The sequence below is a fragment of the Anolis carolinensis genome, chromosome 3 (assembly GCF_035594765.1).
Source record: "Anolis carolinensis isolate JA03-04 chromosome 3, rAnoCar3.1.pri, whole genome shotgun sequence".
Taxonomy (NCBI): Eukaryota; Metazoa; Chordata; class Lepidosauria; order Squamata; family Dactyloidae; genus Anolis; species Anolis carolinensis.
In genome coordinates, this window is record NC_085843.1 from 82,733,903 (window position 1) to 82,750,687 (window position 16,785).

At 38.7% G+C, this 16,785-nt stretch overlaps 1 protein-coding gene across 1 annotated transcript in view; it reads left to right on the plus strand.

The window, feature by feature from the left end:
- Nucleotides 1-888: 888 nt before the first annotated feature.
- trappc10 (trafficking protein particle complex subunit 10) overlaps nt 889-16,785 on the plus strand; it is a 68,715-nt gene continuing 52,818 nt past the window's right edge. The window contains exon 1 of the mRNA XM_003218944.4: nt 889-1,349. Coding sequence (XP_003218992.1) covers nt 1,163-1,349 — 187 coding nt within the window. The 5' untranslated portion in view covers nt 889-1,162. The remainder of the gene's footprint in view (nt 1,350-16,785) is intronic.

Consider the following 16,785-nt stretch of genomic DNA (forward strand, 5'->3'; position numbering starts at 1 on the left):
GTGTGTAGGTTTTCTGTAAACTGTGTGGCCCAATTGTTGATTGGGTTTGCGGATGACCAGAACATCTAGAAATGGCAGTTTTCCTTCCTTTTCTGGCTACCAGTATTAAAAAACTCAAAAATCAAAACAGTAGATGGGAAGCAACACTCTGAGGGCAGAGGAGCCCCAAGTATGGCTAATGACTCTTAACAAAGGATGCCCCCCTGGCAAGAGACAAACCTTTCCAATGCTAATTAGGATGATTAACTGTAACATTACCGCTGGCTTTCAACTGACAAAGGACTCTTGTCACACCCTGGACTCTCCACAGATATATATATTTTCCTTCCTTGCCCAGTTTATCCATGCCTCACAGCCTCTGAGGATGCCTCCCATAGATGTGGGGAAAACGTCAGGAGAGAATACTTCTGGAACATGGCCACACAGCCCGAAAGACATACAACAACCCAGCTCTAGTATAATCTATTTATTTATTTATTTATTTGCAGTATTTATATTCCGCCCTTCTCACCCTGAAGGGGACTCAGGGCGGATCACATTACACATATAAGGCAAACATTCAATGCCTTAACATAGAACAAAGACAAGACAAACGCGGAGCTCCGAGCTGGCCTCGAACTCATGACCTCTTGGGCAGAGTGATTTGTTGCAGCTGGCTGCAGCTGGTTGCTCAACAGCCTGCGCCACAGGTCATTATTTGTGTCTCCTTAGTGTTCGACGCAGAACCTGCCTTTGCACTTTCGACCTCGACTTTTTTCAAGCATTGTTCTAAGTTCCACCCCCTTTAAAAAAAAATCTTTTTTTTTAGTCGGAGGCGAAAAAACCCCTCCTCCGTTCCCTTTAAGGCCCTGTTACTTCCCTTTTCCGGAAGCGGTAATACTCTTCCCAGAGATACAGGAAGCGGATGAGCCTCTCTCTCTGTCTCTTCCCCCCGCCCTCCATCTGTGGGAGTCGCGAGCGGGCAGGAAGGCGGGCGCCGGGCGGCGGTTGGTGAGGAAGAGGAGCAGGAGGAAGAGGAGCAGGCGGAGGAGGGCTTTCCTGTTTTGAGGCAAGGGCTGGCAGGGAAGGAAGGAAAGAGGGGAAAGAAAGGTGTGGCGTCGAAGTCGAAGGAGCCATGGCTTGGAGCGGATGCGGGAGCCGGGGCTGAGTGCCCTCTCAGCTCATGGAAGCCACCCCGGCGGTGGCAGCAGCAGCAGCAGCAGCACCAACAGCAGCCCAAGAGGTCGCCGCGGCTCCTGAAGGGCCCTTGGGAGAGGACGAAGAGGAGGAGGAAGAGGAAGGCGACGACGACGACGACGAGGAGACAACACCGGTCGTCTACACCATGGAGAACAAGCCCATCGTGACCTGTGAGTGACCGGGGCTGGGGAAGGCAGGCCTCCCCCACGCGCCGGACTCCTTACATAGATCCTCTGCCTCCTCTCCGGGGGTCTCTCCCCTTCCCCAGCCGAGAGAGCGCCTCCAAAGCGCGAGTTCTCTGGGGGAGCCCTCGAGGAGGCCCTCTCTTCCCAAAGTCGTGGGCTGCTCGCCCGTCACCCTTTCTTTCCTCGCAGGAGCAGGTTAGAAGGGTATGTGTGTGTCAAGGTATATCTACACACGCATATATGCTTATTGTGCATACCTTGTGGATGGCTCTTGCATCTTCCAACTCTACGTGTATGTGTTTGTGTGTATGTATGTGTATATATATATATACACACACCTGTATACATGTGTGTGTGTATATATATATACACACACACATACATATATACATTTATACATTATGTCTGTGTACATATACACCTTGTGAGTGGCTCCTGTTGTCCCCTCCAACTCTATGATTCTCTATCTCAGTGTATGTTTGTTTGTGTGCATATATGTACATCCTCCATGCACCAGGCTCCTTACATAGATCCTCTGCTTCCTTTCCGGAGGGTCTCTCCCCTTCCCCAACCGAGAGAGTGCCTCCAAAGTGAGTTTTCTGGGGAAACGCTCAGAGAGGCCCTCTCTTCCCAAAGTCGTGGGCTGCTCGCCCGTGACCCTTTCTTTCCTCGCAGGAGCAGGTTAGAAGGGTATGTGTGTCTCAAGGTATATCTCCATATGCATATATACTTACTGTATATATCTTGTGGATGGCTCTTGCCTCTTCCAATTCTATGTGTTTGTGTGTATTTGTGTGTGTATATATGTTTGTGTATATATACACCTTGTGAGTGGCTCTTGTGGCTTCTTCCAACTCTATGATTATCTGTCTCTGTGTATGTTTGTGTGTATGCGGTAGATATATATATACACACACATATACATCGTAATAATAACAAATAAACTTTATTTATAGACCGCTCTTATCTCCCCGAAGGCACTCAGGGCAGTTTCCAACAATATGGCAACAATTCAATGACAAAAGAAAGCCATACAAACAGTGTACATCAGGACAAGGCACATTAGACAATAAAAACAACCTAACTCTGACGTGATCTGATCCATGAGGTCACAAAGAGTCGGAAGCAACTGAAAGAATAAACAACTGTAACTTAATAAATAAAATGATGACAAATAAAATAAAGACTAAAAAGAATAATAATAATAATAAAATGAAAACATCAGAAAATACAAAAACCAGTGATAAAGTTTCAGTGAAGACATCTTTTCGCCCATGATAACTCATGAAGGAGTGAATTTCCCTTCCTAGGATTACTTATTTCTCACTTCCTGTTGTCTCACCCCATTCTTAACTATGCATCTTTTGTCATTCCGATGTTTTACATTCTCTCTGTGTGTATATATGTGTATATTGACATACACACATATATTCTATGTTTGGCTCTATGATTCTCTCTGTATATCTATATATACATACATATACATACCTATTGTGTGTACATATATCCTTTATGGTCTCTTGCAAGTTTATGATTCATTTTCTGTATATGTATACATACGTACATATATCCCTTGTGGATGGCTCTTGTGATCTCTTTCAACTATGATTCTGTCTGTGTCTGTCTGTCTGTCTTTCCATCCATCTATATACACATATATGTCCATATACATATTGTGTGTGCATATATATCTCCCTTATGGTCTCTTCCAGATCTATGATTCATTTTCTCTCTCTTTCTCTCTCTCCTCTCTTTGTTTATATGTCTTGTATATTTATTGACAGACTCCTCTTCTCTTCTATCCATATACCTTAAGCTGAATTTTTTTTCACATTCTCTAAAATGAAAATATAGAAAGAGGAGAAAGTGCATCTGTGAGAAAGGGGGATATTTCTAGAACTAAAGCAGCATTGGATTTCGAACCTCATATAGCAAGTTAAAAGTCCACTTATGTCAGACTACCTCAGTTAGACAGCTTTAGGCTCTGGAGAACAGCAGAGGCAAGCAATCTATTCGTTCCTTCTCTTTCCAGTCTTCAGGGTATAAACAATTATTTTTGAACTACAGTAGAGTCTCACTTATCCAACATAAACGGGCCGGCAGAACGTTGGATAAGCGAATATGTTGGATAATAAGGAAGGATTAAGGAAAAACCTATTAAACATCAAATTAGGTTATGATTTTACAAATTAAGCACCAAAACATCATATTATACAACAAATTTGACAGAAAAAGTAGTTCAATATGCAGTAATGTTATGTTGTAATTACTGTATTTACGAATTTAGCATCAAAATATCATGATGTATTGAAAACATTGACTACAAAAATGCGTTGGATAATCCAGAACGTTGGATAAGCGAGTGTTGGATAAGTGAGACTCTACTGTATTAAAAAGAGGTGTTATAATTTTGAGCCTCCAGCAACAGAAATTCAAGGAAACAATAATATGAGCTGTTTGTTTGGCCATATTGTAAATGGTAGTTTTTCATATTGTGTTTATTATGTATAACATAAAAATAGCAACATTCCTTTTCATTATGACTAGCATTCTTGTTGGTTACTCCCAACTAGAGTAGATCCACTCAGTCATTTCTTGAAGAGTGAGTCAACATGTAACTAAATTCCATTGATTCAGTGGATCTAACTCTGGACAAATACGATTTAGGCTTATGTGTGGAAAGACTTATGTAGTCAGCATCTGTATTGTTTCAGAAACCTATTGCTGTGTAATATAATGATAGTAGCAGTATTATGCATTGGTTGGAATGCAAATCAATTTTGGTATAGGCCAATAAGTGGTTGGGTCTTAAGGGTATGTTTCAAATGACAGAACCTTTTGTGGTCCAGTATTATGCCGTAGGCCTAATACTGGTAGTTCAGAGGTCGTTTGAACAGTTCAGAGGAAGGAACTGGTAAAACCACCTCTGAATATTCCATGTCTAAGAGAACTTTATGAAATGCATGGGCTCATCATAAGTCAACAGGCAACATAAGCACACAATGGTACATAAGCACACAATGTGCCTAATGTTTCATAATACTAAATGTAGCTAGCTTTTTGTGTGGCTGCAGAAATATCATCCACATACTGATTTCCAAAGAGATTTGCAGAAGAAGTAGATTATTCTCAAAAAACAGCAGTTAAGAGCTGACTTTGTTCAATTTAAGTTAAAACATCAGAGTTACCATTTGCTACGGATAATTCTGTACATACACAAACTGTTTCAGAAATCCTTACAGTGATGCTGAAGTTTTTTTGTAATGTCCACAGTGTAATGTCTGTATATGTTCATGCATATGCTGAGCAATAATGCTTTGTCCAGTGCCAACTCAGAACTCTATGATTAAGACACACGAACCCAGGGACTTCCTTGCTAATTAAAGTTAGCTCTCTTATCAGCTCTGTTTACATAGGTTGGGGATTGAGTTACTTGCATGTAGCAAGTTCTTGTGATAATTGTGTGGCTATTTCTTTAGTTTACATCCCACCTTTCTCTCGGCACAGGATTCTGTATAAAGCTAAAAATTGTGAATTTTTAAAGTCTTTATTTTTGTTTGTGGTTCATTGTACAGAAACAAATCTGAAAGGGAATTAACACCTGTGTTTTTGGCCAACACTTGAAAATGAAGATCCAGGGTTTCTTTGTTTATTTACTATATTTATACCCCACCTTTCTCACCCTGAAGAGGACTCATAGCAGCTTACAAGTAGGCAACAATCCAATGCTGCGTAAACAGGCATACAAATAAAATGCATATACATTAACGCTATTAACGCTTTTTCCTGCAATATTGTTTTTATGATGGTTTTACTGATATTGTTGATTTATTGTTGTAAATTTATGTGTTTTGATTCGTTTTTTATATTGTGATGTTGGGCAAGGCCCCATGTGAGCCGCCCCGAGTCCCTACGGGGAGATGGGGCGGGATACAAGAATAAAATTATTATTATTATTATTATTATTATTATTATTATTAAAACCAAAAAGTTAAAAGCATCTAAACATTAAAACCAATAATTAAAATCACACAATCTAAAATCATGGTCCAGGGGGCATTCCAGTGGTAATTGTACTTATTCCGTATCTACTTACTACACTGAGTTATTGCTCAAAGGCTTGGTCCCACAGCCACGTTTCAGATTTCTTTCTGAAGGTCGGGGGGGGGGGGGGGAGGGAGCTGATCTGACTTTGCTGGGAAGGGAGTTCCACAGCCGAGGGGCCAACACTGAGAAGGCCCTGTCTCTCGTCCCCACCAATTGCACCTGCGAAGGAGGTGGGACCAGGAACAAGGCTTCCCCAGAAATTCTTAACCTGTTCATAGAGGAAAATATATTTGGACAGGTAAGCTGGACCAGAACCATTTAGGGCTTTATAGGCTAAAACCAGCACTTTGAATTGTACTCGGTAGCAGACTGGCAGCCAGTGGAGAGTTGTATGCTTCCTGTACACCACTACAACGAGAGTCCATTGGACCACTTGAAGCTTCCGGACAGTCTTCAAAGGCAACCCAACATAGAGCGCATTAGTTTATTTGGGATGTAACAAGAGCGTGGACTCTCAAGGTACGGGCACAACTAGTGCACGTTTAATTGTGCAAAAGCTCCCCTGGCCACCACTGAGACCTGGGGTTCCATGTTGAGTGATGAATCTAGGAGAACTCCCAAGCTGTGAATCTGTGTCTTCAGGGGGAGTGTAACCCCATCCAGCACAGGCTGTAACCCTATACCCTGTTTGGCCTTTTGACTGACCAGGAATACCTCTGTCTTGTCTAGAATCAATTTCAATTTGTTCACCCTTATCCAGAACGTCACAGCTGCCAAGCACCAGGTGAGGACCTGAACAGCCTCCTTAGCAGCAGGTGGAAAGTAGTGATAAGAGTTATACGTCATCTGTGTACAAATGACATCAAATTCCAAATCTCCGAATGATCTCTCCCAGTGGCTTCATGTAGATGTTAAACAACATAGGGGACAGTACTGAACCTTGTGGGACTCCACAGGACAAAGCCTGTGGAACTGAGCAGGTGTCCCCCAACAACACCTTCTGAGAGCGGCCTTCTAGGAAGGACTGGAGCCATTGCAAAACAGTGCCTCAAAACCCCATTCCCGTGAGGCGTCCCAAAGTGGGAGTGATCAAGCAGTATGTACCAGCACATTATTTGTAACAAAAAAAAATTGGGCTCCTGGGAATCTTTTGTTTATCGTGTTATTTAAAATGTGTTAACTAAGTATTGACTCAAAGAGTAACTTTGAGCATTTAGAGTTATATCACGTAAAATTCTGTATATGCTGCTATCCTCTACTGTGTTCAGCTACGCGCTGAGTACACTCAGCCTTCCACATTTGTGAGTTTGACTTTTGTGGATTTTATTATTAGCAAAATTGAGTACAATGTTCTCTCCAATAATCTAATTTAATTATGTGGTCAACTTCTGGAGGACCAAGGGAATCCTAGGGAGATGATCTCTCATTTTAAAAAATTGCATTTTAAATGTATGATTTTCCCACTTTCTTGGGGTTCTTGCACCCCAAATCTGAGCAATTGTGGAGGGCTGACTGTAGTGAGCTATCTTTGCTTCCATGAAAGCTGTACGGCATGGTGAAATTGATTCATAAATTGTTTAAAAAACAACCTTCTCCTACATATACCCACACAATCTATTGAATCAATCTATCAATCACCTTTTTCACCACTCCCACCCAGTATTTAAAATCCACATTACAGCTTCTGCTCAGAGCGCCTCACCTAATAAAATGCAGTGTCTGGCAAGTATGGAAAGGGTCTTCTTAGCTGAAATGCCTAAATTGCGAACTAGTACACCTCCCAGGCAGCTTCCTTGGTATCTTTGATATAGGCCTTCTGGTTCCAAGTGAAGAACTTCTTATTTATTCTGGCCTTTAAGTTGCAAATTTAAAATCTGGATTCTTAGTGCCAGATTTTTTTTTATTTGTATTGGTTTCTCTACACTAGTTTTATCTTTTATCACTATGATATATCTGAATGCTGCAATATTTTGCTTGTGGTTTTGTTAGCTACCTAAAAATGCAGGGTTTTGTGTAGCCTATATATTGATGATGATGTAACAGAAGCCCTTCTTCCCCCTTTCTGCAATGTATATTTCCTTTTTGCCAAAGCACTGCTGCTGTTCTGTAGTAAGAGGATGCTCTTTGGCAGTTTTCCCATATTTTGGGTGGGGGTTGGGAGACATTTTGTGGCTTTTGCAATTTTCTGCATGCCTTGGGATGATAATGGGATTTAGACAAACAATTATTGGGTTTTGAAGGTTCTTTATGTCCAGATTCAGCTCTAATTTTAATTCTGGAGTTGAGATTCCTGACCATGCTGGGAAAGACAGTTTTAGGAGTGAAGACCAGGATAGGGAAGGGTGTGCTATATAATACTTGCACTGTTATAGCTTCACTGTAGTGGTATAACAAAACCAATCGTCTTTTGCTAACATAATTCAAGGACAGAGTAGTCTCCTAAGACTGTTTACATAATTTGGTCAGTAAAACTATCCACTGTAATTAATCTCCTGCATATAAATGTTTGATAGTGTGCCCTGTAGCTTTAAATGACATTGAATGCAAGTATGTGTGTGTTTGCTCCAAAATTCTGTTATGGTCTTGAAATGTATCTAAGTTATCAAATTCTTTAATTCAAGAAAGCAGCTATTATTAATTCAAGTAAGCCAATGTAAGTTGTACATTGTATTTTTAGCATTTTATGATTCAAAATGTTCTATATGAAACATCAAAAGCATAATTTAAGAGTATAGTATGTTTATCTTCAAACAGGCAATTTCATTGACTGAAGTCAAAGCTTTAATGCTGCATGCTTTAACAGTGTAATGATCCTTCTTTCTCAAATGTGTGGGAAGAAATTAAATAAATTTGATACACTGTAATTTGGTTGGTGAACTCTAAGGATAGTTTGGGTTAGTTCAGTTGTTACTATATAACTTCTGTGATCCTAATATGCTTAAATGTACAAAAAAACCCTGGGCTTTTCAATTTTGAACTTGCAGTCATACAATGGCATTTAAATTGAAGGGAGTTAGCAATCAGGTGTTCAGCTTGGATTAGCATTTTATTGGTTAAGGGAAAATGGGAGAAAGAAAGAGCCTAGTGCCACATATAACAGGAAAAACAGTACGATTTGTTCCTGTGTCTTCTAAAAGATCAAAATATAACCATTTAGAATATAAACATTGCAGTTTTCTGGGAAAATAACTACTTATGAGGGAGGGATTGGAAAGAGATAATGATGCAGGGGAAAATGGATGTAGAGAGAAGAAATAGGAACAAAGTTGTTGCCTTTGCTAGAGAGGACACGGAGTTATTTTTCTATTTTTAGGGTATATTGTGGATAAATTGAGATTCTCCTCCACACATATACATGGAGTTGGTTCTTTGTTGGTGCTTGGGGGCAACTTCCCTTTTATCTGGAAATATCTTGAAAGAGAAACACAGGCACTGCCAAACCATTCATTTCTTGTCAGTTCTTAAGCAGAATGTAAAATGTTTAAGAGCAAGAGACAGACTATGACAAAAAGTGTTTGAAAGTCTGGGTTGTCTGCTCACACTGTATGTAAAATTCTGGTTGTGGATTTCTATCATAGGTGAAAACGTGATGGCGATGAAAAGTTCAGGAATATTGAAACATGAACGTTAATATAAAATAATACCAACTGGGAAGCAGCTCAATTTTTAGTAAGGTCATCCATAATTTTTGAGATTCTTTCAACAGTTTTCCTTCTAAAAATGTAATGAGATTAAGAGCATGTTTATGAGAATCAAATACTCTTAATACTCTTATCTTTTTATGTTTAATTAACATTTATTCTCTTATATTTATAATCAACAATACATTATTGTGAACATGTGCAGACTCTGAAAGTCATACACTTCAACAGTATTTTTTCAGCTTGCTGGACTAGTCTTGAAGGTTTATATCACTGAGGATATATAAACTTTTTCTGAGGAAATAAGGCAACATGATGGTGTTGTAAGATATTGTCGGATGCTTCCACACTATGCTCTAGGGAAGGGATTCTCAAACTTTTTCAGCTGTGGAGCCCTTTTGAAGCAAAAGTGTCCTGTGGAGCCCAAGGAAATGTTTATATATTATATATTGCATTATATATAATGTATATATATCAGGCATGGGCAAACTTTTGGACACATGGGCTGCATTGAGTTTTAAATTTTTGACAGAAGGGCCAGGCTAGTGGCATATCAATGGAAAGTGTTTGTGTGAATGAACTGGAAAAAAAGAACAAATTCCTGTCCACACTGCTCGTTTGTAGTGCAAAAAGAAGGAAAGAAAAAATAATACAACATATAAAATAAACAATTTTAACTAACATAAACTTAATAGTGTATCATTGGTTGCAGGGAAAGCTTTCAATAATGTTTATTGACAATTTATAGAAAAGTATTGGCTCGTTATGGGGTGGGAATTTATCAGCTTGTAAGATAGCAATAAAAGTAAAAGATCTAGGATTATGGATAACTAATCAAAATAGCAATCTGTATCAAAACAATGATGAAAAAGCATGAAAGAAGGTTAAAGAAGATCTGGAAAGATGGAAAGGAATTCTATTAACATGAATAGGGAAGATAGCTATGATAAAAATTATGGTCTTACCTAAAATGTTTTTATTTCAAAAATCTACAGATCATTAAGGGAGTGAAGGTTTTTGAACAATGGAGGAAGGATTTGGTCAAATTTATATGGAATGGGGAAAAAACTCCTCCTTTATTTGTTCTGTCATTTCTGACTATTCGTTACCTCATGAACCAGTCCACGCCAGAGCTCCCTGTCGGCTATCGCTGCCCCCAGTTCCTTCAAGGTCAAGCCAGTCACTTCAAAGATACCATCCATCCATCTCGTCCTTGGTCTCTTCCTTTTTCCTTCCATTTTCCCCAGCATCATGATCTTTTCCAAGCTTTCCTGTCTTCTCATGATGTGGCCAAAATACTTCATCTTTGCCTCTAATATCCTTCCCTCCAGTGAGCAGCCGGGCATTATTTCCTGGAGGATGGACTGGTTGGGTCTTCTTGTGGTCCAAGGCACTCTCAGGATTTTCTTCCAGCACCAGAGTTCAAAAGCATCTATCTTTCTTCACTCAGCCTTCCTTATGGTCCAGCTCTCACATCCATAGGTTACTATGGGGAAAAAAGCTAGAAGTGCCAAAGACAGAGGGGGCTTCCAGACTTTAGGTATTATTATGAAGGTGCAGACTCTTACCTGGTTAAAGGAGTGGGTTAGATTAAAAAAAAACGAGCTTTAATCAATTTAGGGGAATATAAAAGATTTGGATGGCATGTGTATTTTTGGTATGAAAAAGATACGTTCAATAAAGACTTAAATAAACATCTCATAAGAGCTAGCTTCCTAGCGATTTGGAAGAGATACAAGGCAGGGATTGAACAAAAAAAACCACTCTATAGCTGCATCCTTTGGAAGCAGTGTTAAACCCAGCATTTAATGAGGAAACAAGAACCTATAGGGAGCACCTAATCAAAGAAAAAGAGCATTGGAAATTAAAACGGAGAGGAGAATTAGAGATAAACAACTGGTTTCATTATTATCAATTATGTGATAGATTTATGAAAGATAATCAGGTAGGATTCCCCAAAAGAAAATCAGAATTGGAGAACATGTTGGAGAAGGGGAATAAGTGATTGATTTCCAGACTGTACAAATACATCTTAGAGTATAATCTAGTGAGACTATGAGTTCCTTGAAAATGTAGTCTTTCTACACTTTAAAATTTAGTGGATTGAGGCAAGAGAAATGGCTTCCTTAGTGGTCAGTGGAAAGCCTTTTGCAGGGTTTTTTCCTTGGAGAGAATGGCTGAAAGGGCTTTTCTGCACTGAAACCCCACCACTGCTGTAGTTGATTTTGAATTTTGCTCTTATGTTGCTTTTAAATTTGCTGTTCTGTATTCTGCTTTTTTGTGCAGATTTTAATAGATAATTTTTGGGTTTTATTGTTACATTTACCATTTTGTAAGCTACTCTGGAAATGTATCTTAATCACGCATATGAGAATGTAGTTTTAGAGGAGTATTCTTAATAAGAAAAAATCTGCCTCACTACCTTTTTTTTTAATTATACAAATATAGAAGTGAACTCTTGGTTCACTGTGAGTAAAGGCGAGGTCTAGTGGTCTTGGCACAGCTTGAAGTATATGCAAGATAAATTACTGCAGAATTCTCTGAAATTTGTAGAGGTTTTCTGATAAGCTGGGAAAAGGTTCCCTGGAGACAAATGGCCTGTGTTCTGTTTGGTAGCTGATTTGGAGTAAACTAATTGAATTTTGTTCCCTTTCAAATCAGTGGGAACTTAGTGAAGTTATGGTTAAGTTGTCCTGTTGATTTCAGTAGAATTTTAAGTTTGATTAATTCAGGATGGATTGAAGTATGAAGCATTTCAAATTTCCTGAGCTATATAAAGAAATGGAAGACCAACTGGATGCTGCCTGTAGGTTAACAAAATAGATCAATGATACAATGGTAAAACAGGGTAATCTTCTAAAACCTCTGAACAGCCTTAATGAATAAACATTTAGTGGAACATTATAGCTTTCTCCAGCCATCTATAGACCAATAGTAAGGGAGAACTGCAACTCCCAGGGATAGGAGTTTGACTGCCAGGGTACTGCTGCACAAAAAGGCCTCTCAGTTCACTGCCAAGTTTGTTTCTTTAAGAGGAGGAATTACATGCAAAGGTCTTAAATGAATTGCGTAGATGTAGAGCTGTGAGTCCTTGGGTATCCTGCCCCAAAGCTATTTAGGGCTCCCTGGGAAGTTGTGCCATATGCTTGGAGTATAATATATTATTTGAACTTAGAGTAATATTGAATATAAATGAGAATAAAATGAAACCTTGCTGGAATTGCAGGCATATAGTAATAGCAATGAGATCACAATTCAGTTGAATATTGATTTGTATATGCTCTGGGAGAATCAATGCTGAAAAGTCAAACTTGATACTCTTCAGTGAAATGAATTGAAAACTGGTCAAAAGAACAGTGAAAGTAATGGCTCTAGTGTGGGGGTGGTAACCTTGGTCTCTCCGCATGTTGAAGTACATCTACTGTTGTGTTTCAGTTTTTGAGCATGATAGCTGGGGCTAATGGGAATTAGAATCCAGGATCGCCTAGACATCCTCAGATTTCCTGATATTGCTATAGTGCAGAAGTGGAAATTGTGTGACCAAAAGATACTGAACTACAGTTTCTTGTATCCCTTACAGTTAGCTATACTGGCCAGAGCTGCTAGGAGTTGTATTGCAGAAATGTATGGAGGACCATACAGTTTCCATTCATGCCCTAGTGGAAGGCAACTTCATCAGCCATACTGGACTAGTACATTTTGAGTGCAAGTTTAGAACCTTTCCCCAAATTTCTAGGTACCATCATCAAATTGTGCAAATCCAGACATACTAATAGCCCACGTGCTATAATAGCCTGCATGTTATCTTCAACATGGTGTAAGTGAAATATAATGTCTGCTCTCTAAGAGTGCTTCTATAATGATGACTCCTGCCTCAAGTGGGTCTTTTCTGGAAAATCCACCTGGCCGTAGCATTCCACGTGCATTTCTTCACAAAAATAATTGCTAAAATTACTTAAATTTCTATAAAAATAAAATTAAAGTTGGAAGTTCATTATTTGAAAGTGAAGAAACAAATTATACATCAACTTTTGAGGCTATGGAGACTAATATTTTTGCTAATAATAGCAGATCTAATTAAACAGAAGTTGGAAAATTACAGACTGAAAAGCATTCATTTTGTGATTACATAAGCTCATAGATTCAGTAAGGATTGTTCTTGGGTGCCTCAGGATGTTGATTCTGTTACTATCATTTTGTATCTGATGGATTTGAATGTTAAACTTTCTCTGCCCTATGAAAGGAAATTTATCAGATTGATTTCCATGTGTCAGTCTGTTTCTTGCTAGCTAGTAGAAATTTTCTTTTTAATGTGAGTTTTTTCTTGACAGACTAAACACCTCATAACATCTTTTGCAGATTTCAGCAAGAAACCAATTGTTTGGCACAGTTCCTCTGTAATGGAATAACATTCTTAGTTACATGTTAACAATTATGAGCCATGCTGTTCTTTCGATCATCCTATTTTCTTTAGGTTTTGCATAACTTGACTTCTGTCCATGGTCAAGGTGGAATATTGTTTTAATTACTGGAATGCTCAGCTTATATCTACATTGATACTGTAAAGATATCTGTTCCAAGGATACTAATAAAAGGAGACACCTTTCCTGTATTCAGTTTACAGTTTCCACCCAATTGTAAAACTCTCTACCCACAAACAGACCCTGAATGTTAACGTCAGGGTTATAAAGGAAAGAATTTTTAAAAGAGCAGGGAGAGGAAAATGGGGAGGTACATACAATACAACCATAGGTTGGGCAAATATCTTAATATAAACTGACTATATTTGCAATGGCAATATCTATAAAATATCTATAAAATAATTTGTTCATGAAACAGCATGTTGTCGTCGTCTCACTCGTTCAGTCGTTTTCAACTCTTCGTGACCTCATGGACCAGTCCACGCCAGAGCTCCCTGTCGGCCGTTGCAGCCCCCAGTTCCTTCAAGGTCGAGCCAGTCACTTCAAGGATACCGTCCATCCATCTCGCCCTTGGTCGGTCTCTCTTCCTTTTTCCTTCCATTTTCCCCAGCATCATGATCTTCTCCAAGCTTTCCTGTCTTCTCATGATGTGGCCAAAATACTTCAACTTTGCCTCTAATATCCTTCCCTCCAGTGAGCAGTCGGGCATTATTTCCTGGAGGATGGACTGGTTGGATCTTCTTGTGGTCCAAGGCACTCTCAGGATTTTCCTCCAGCACCAGAGTTCAAAAGCGTCTATCTTCCTTCGCTCAACCTTCCTTATGGTCCAGTTCTCGCAGCCATAGGTTACTATGGGGAATAAGATTGCTTTCACTATGTGGACCTTCATTGCCAGTGTGATGTCTCTGCGTTTCAGTATTTTATCGAGGTTGGCCATTGCTCTCCTCCCAAGAAGTAGACGTCTTCTGATTTCCTAGCTGCATCTGCATCTGAAACAGCATGTAGTGAATAGTTATCTTTCCAACTTTGGAATGTAAATCTTGTAGCAACAGTATTACTACTCAATATCCCTAAATTGACTCTTAGTAAGATTTCACTTCACAGGAGTAAAATATAAAGGACATGTGTATAATATTAACCAAATGGTATAGAACCCCAATTAAATTAGCTCATAAAACTAAATCAACCACAAATATGGAGAAATTGGCTCCTATCTGCATATGTGGTGGGATTGTGACACAGTACAAAATTTTTATAACAAGGTAAAGAAGGAGATGGAAGAATTAATAGGGCATAACTTGGAGTTAAACAAAAAATAATTCTTTACCCAGAAAGTAGATAGGAAGGACAACATTGGAGACTGGGCTGATATTACAAAATTTATGACGGACACTGCCCAAACAACTGTGGTGTTGGGCTGGAAAGACCACAGAAAGTGGGACATTAAAAAAGTGTTTGAATATTTAGTGGATTTCATGCTCCAGGACTACATCCTCGAAAGGAGAACCAAATATGCAACAGGCCAAATCAAGAAGAAGTGGGATCTGGAATGGGAAAGATTGATAGACAAGGGAAAAGGAAAATACGAAGAACTGAACTATACTCTCTCTACGATTGATCAATTAAAATAATATTTGAACAAAGGAAAGTACTGTTCTTGGAGGGTGGGGTGGGAGGGGAGTAATATTGTTAGACACAAGTGGACGATAAATGCGGAATTGGCAATGTTAAGAAAATTAAGTGAATAACATTCCGTTAGTACTATGAAAAGGTTACTGAAATTGACATTACCTGTGTTTACAATAAAAAAATAACAATTTTTATATTGAATGTAAAATATTTGAACTAGGAATATTTTTCCGATCCAGTGAATTAGGTTTTGCTACATAGTGACAGGGCCTGAATGTTCATAGTTTTCTCTGAGCACAAATCAGAAAGAGTCTATCAGAAAATAATTTCTTTGTATACTGTTGGAATACTGTGAACCTATGATTTTTGTTTTATGTTTGCTCTCCAAATAAAGACTCAGACTGTGCACCATTTCAGTGTTTGAGAAGAGTGATGTAGACAAAGTTTGAATTCCCATTCAGCCATGCAAACCCATTTGATGACTGTAGGCAGATTGCATTATCTCAGCCCAGGTTAACATACCCCCCCCCCCCCAACAAATATTTCCAAGAAAATTCTGTGATAGGGTTGTGTTAAGTTAGAAATGACTTGCAGGCACACAACAAAAACAGACACAGGTGTTTAATAGCGACAACCAGAGAACAAAATTTATCACATTCATTTAGGGAAATCTTTTTACTGGAATAATTGTGAAGCATCATTATTTCATGTTGCTTATTTCTGTTTTAGATACAGATACAGTAGAGTCTCACTTATCCAACACTCGCTTATCCAACGTTCTGGATTATCCAACACATTTTTGTAGTCAATGTTTTCAATATATCATGATATTTTGGTGCAAAATTCGTAAATACAGTAATTACTACGTAGCATTACTGCGTATTGAACTACGTTTTCTGCCAGATTTGTTGTATAACATGATGTTTTGGTGCTTAATTTGTAAAATCATAACTTAATTGGATGCTTAATCGGCTTCTCCTTAATCTCTCCTTATTATCCAACATATTCGCTTATCCAACGTTCTGCCGGCCCGTTTATGTTGGATAAGTGAGACTCTACTGTATATGATAAATCAAGCAGATAGTTTTCTAAAAATGCCGTATAGTTTTACTTCAAAAGTACTGTTTGGTTTTCAGAATAGTTTTACAATTTTCATTTGCCACCCTCCTAAAAGAGAGTGTGTTTGCCACTAAATGCATTTATCTGACCTGTGGCTGACTTTTGCACAGATTTGGGATTCTATCATGATTTGTATAACTAAACTCTGCTTTTGGCATATCAGTTTTTCTTCAATAAAGTATCCAATATCATTACGTCATTTCCATCTTGTTTGTTGTCTTATTTAAACTGCTCCTAACAGTGGCTTCGTCTATATCCAGGACCGGAAGAGGGTTAGAAATCTTCTGTTAATCCTTACTTAGCACTAGCTGCAATTAGGTGAGACCTAGTTTCCAAAAGCTAGTCTGCCAGGCTCATAAATAACATTGTAATCTTATCTTTTGTTCCATTCATTCACACAACAGCCTTGTACATTCTTTCATGGTTTTTGTTTAAAAGCCTCTGATTTACTACTTCTTTTCTTTCCCTCACCTTTCAAAAAGATTAGCAAGGTACTATTGCAGTTATTTTCTCCAGGAACTTAGACTTTTCTAATCAACATTTTAGACCTCATTGTAATAATTG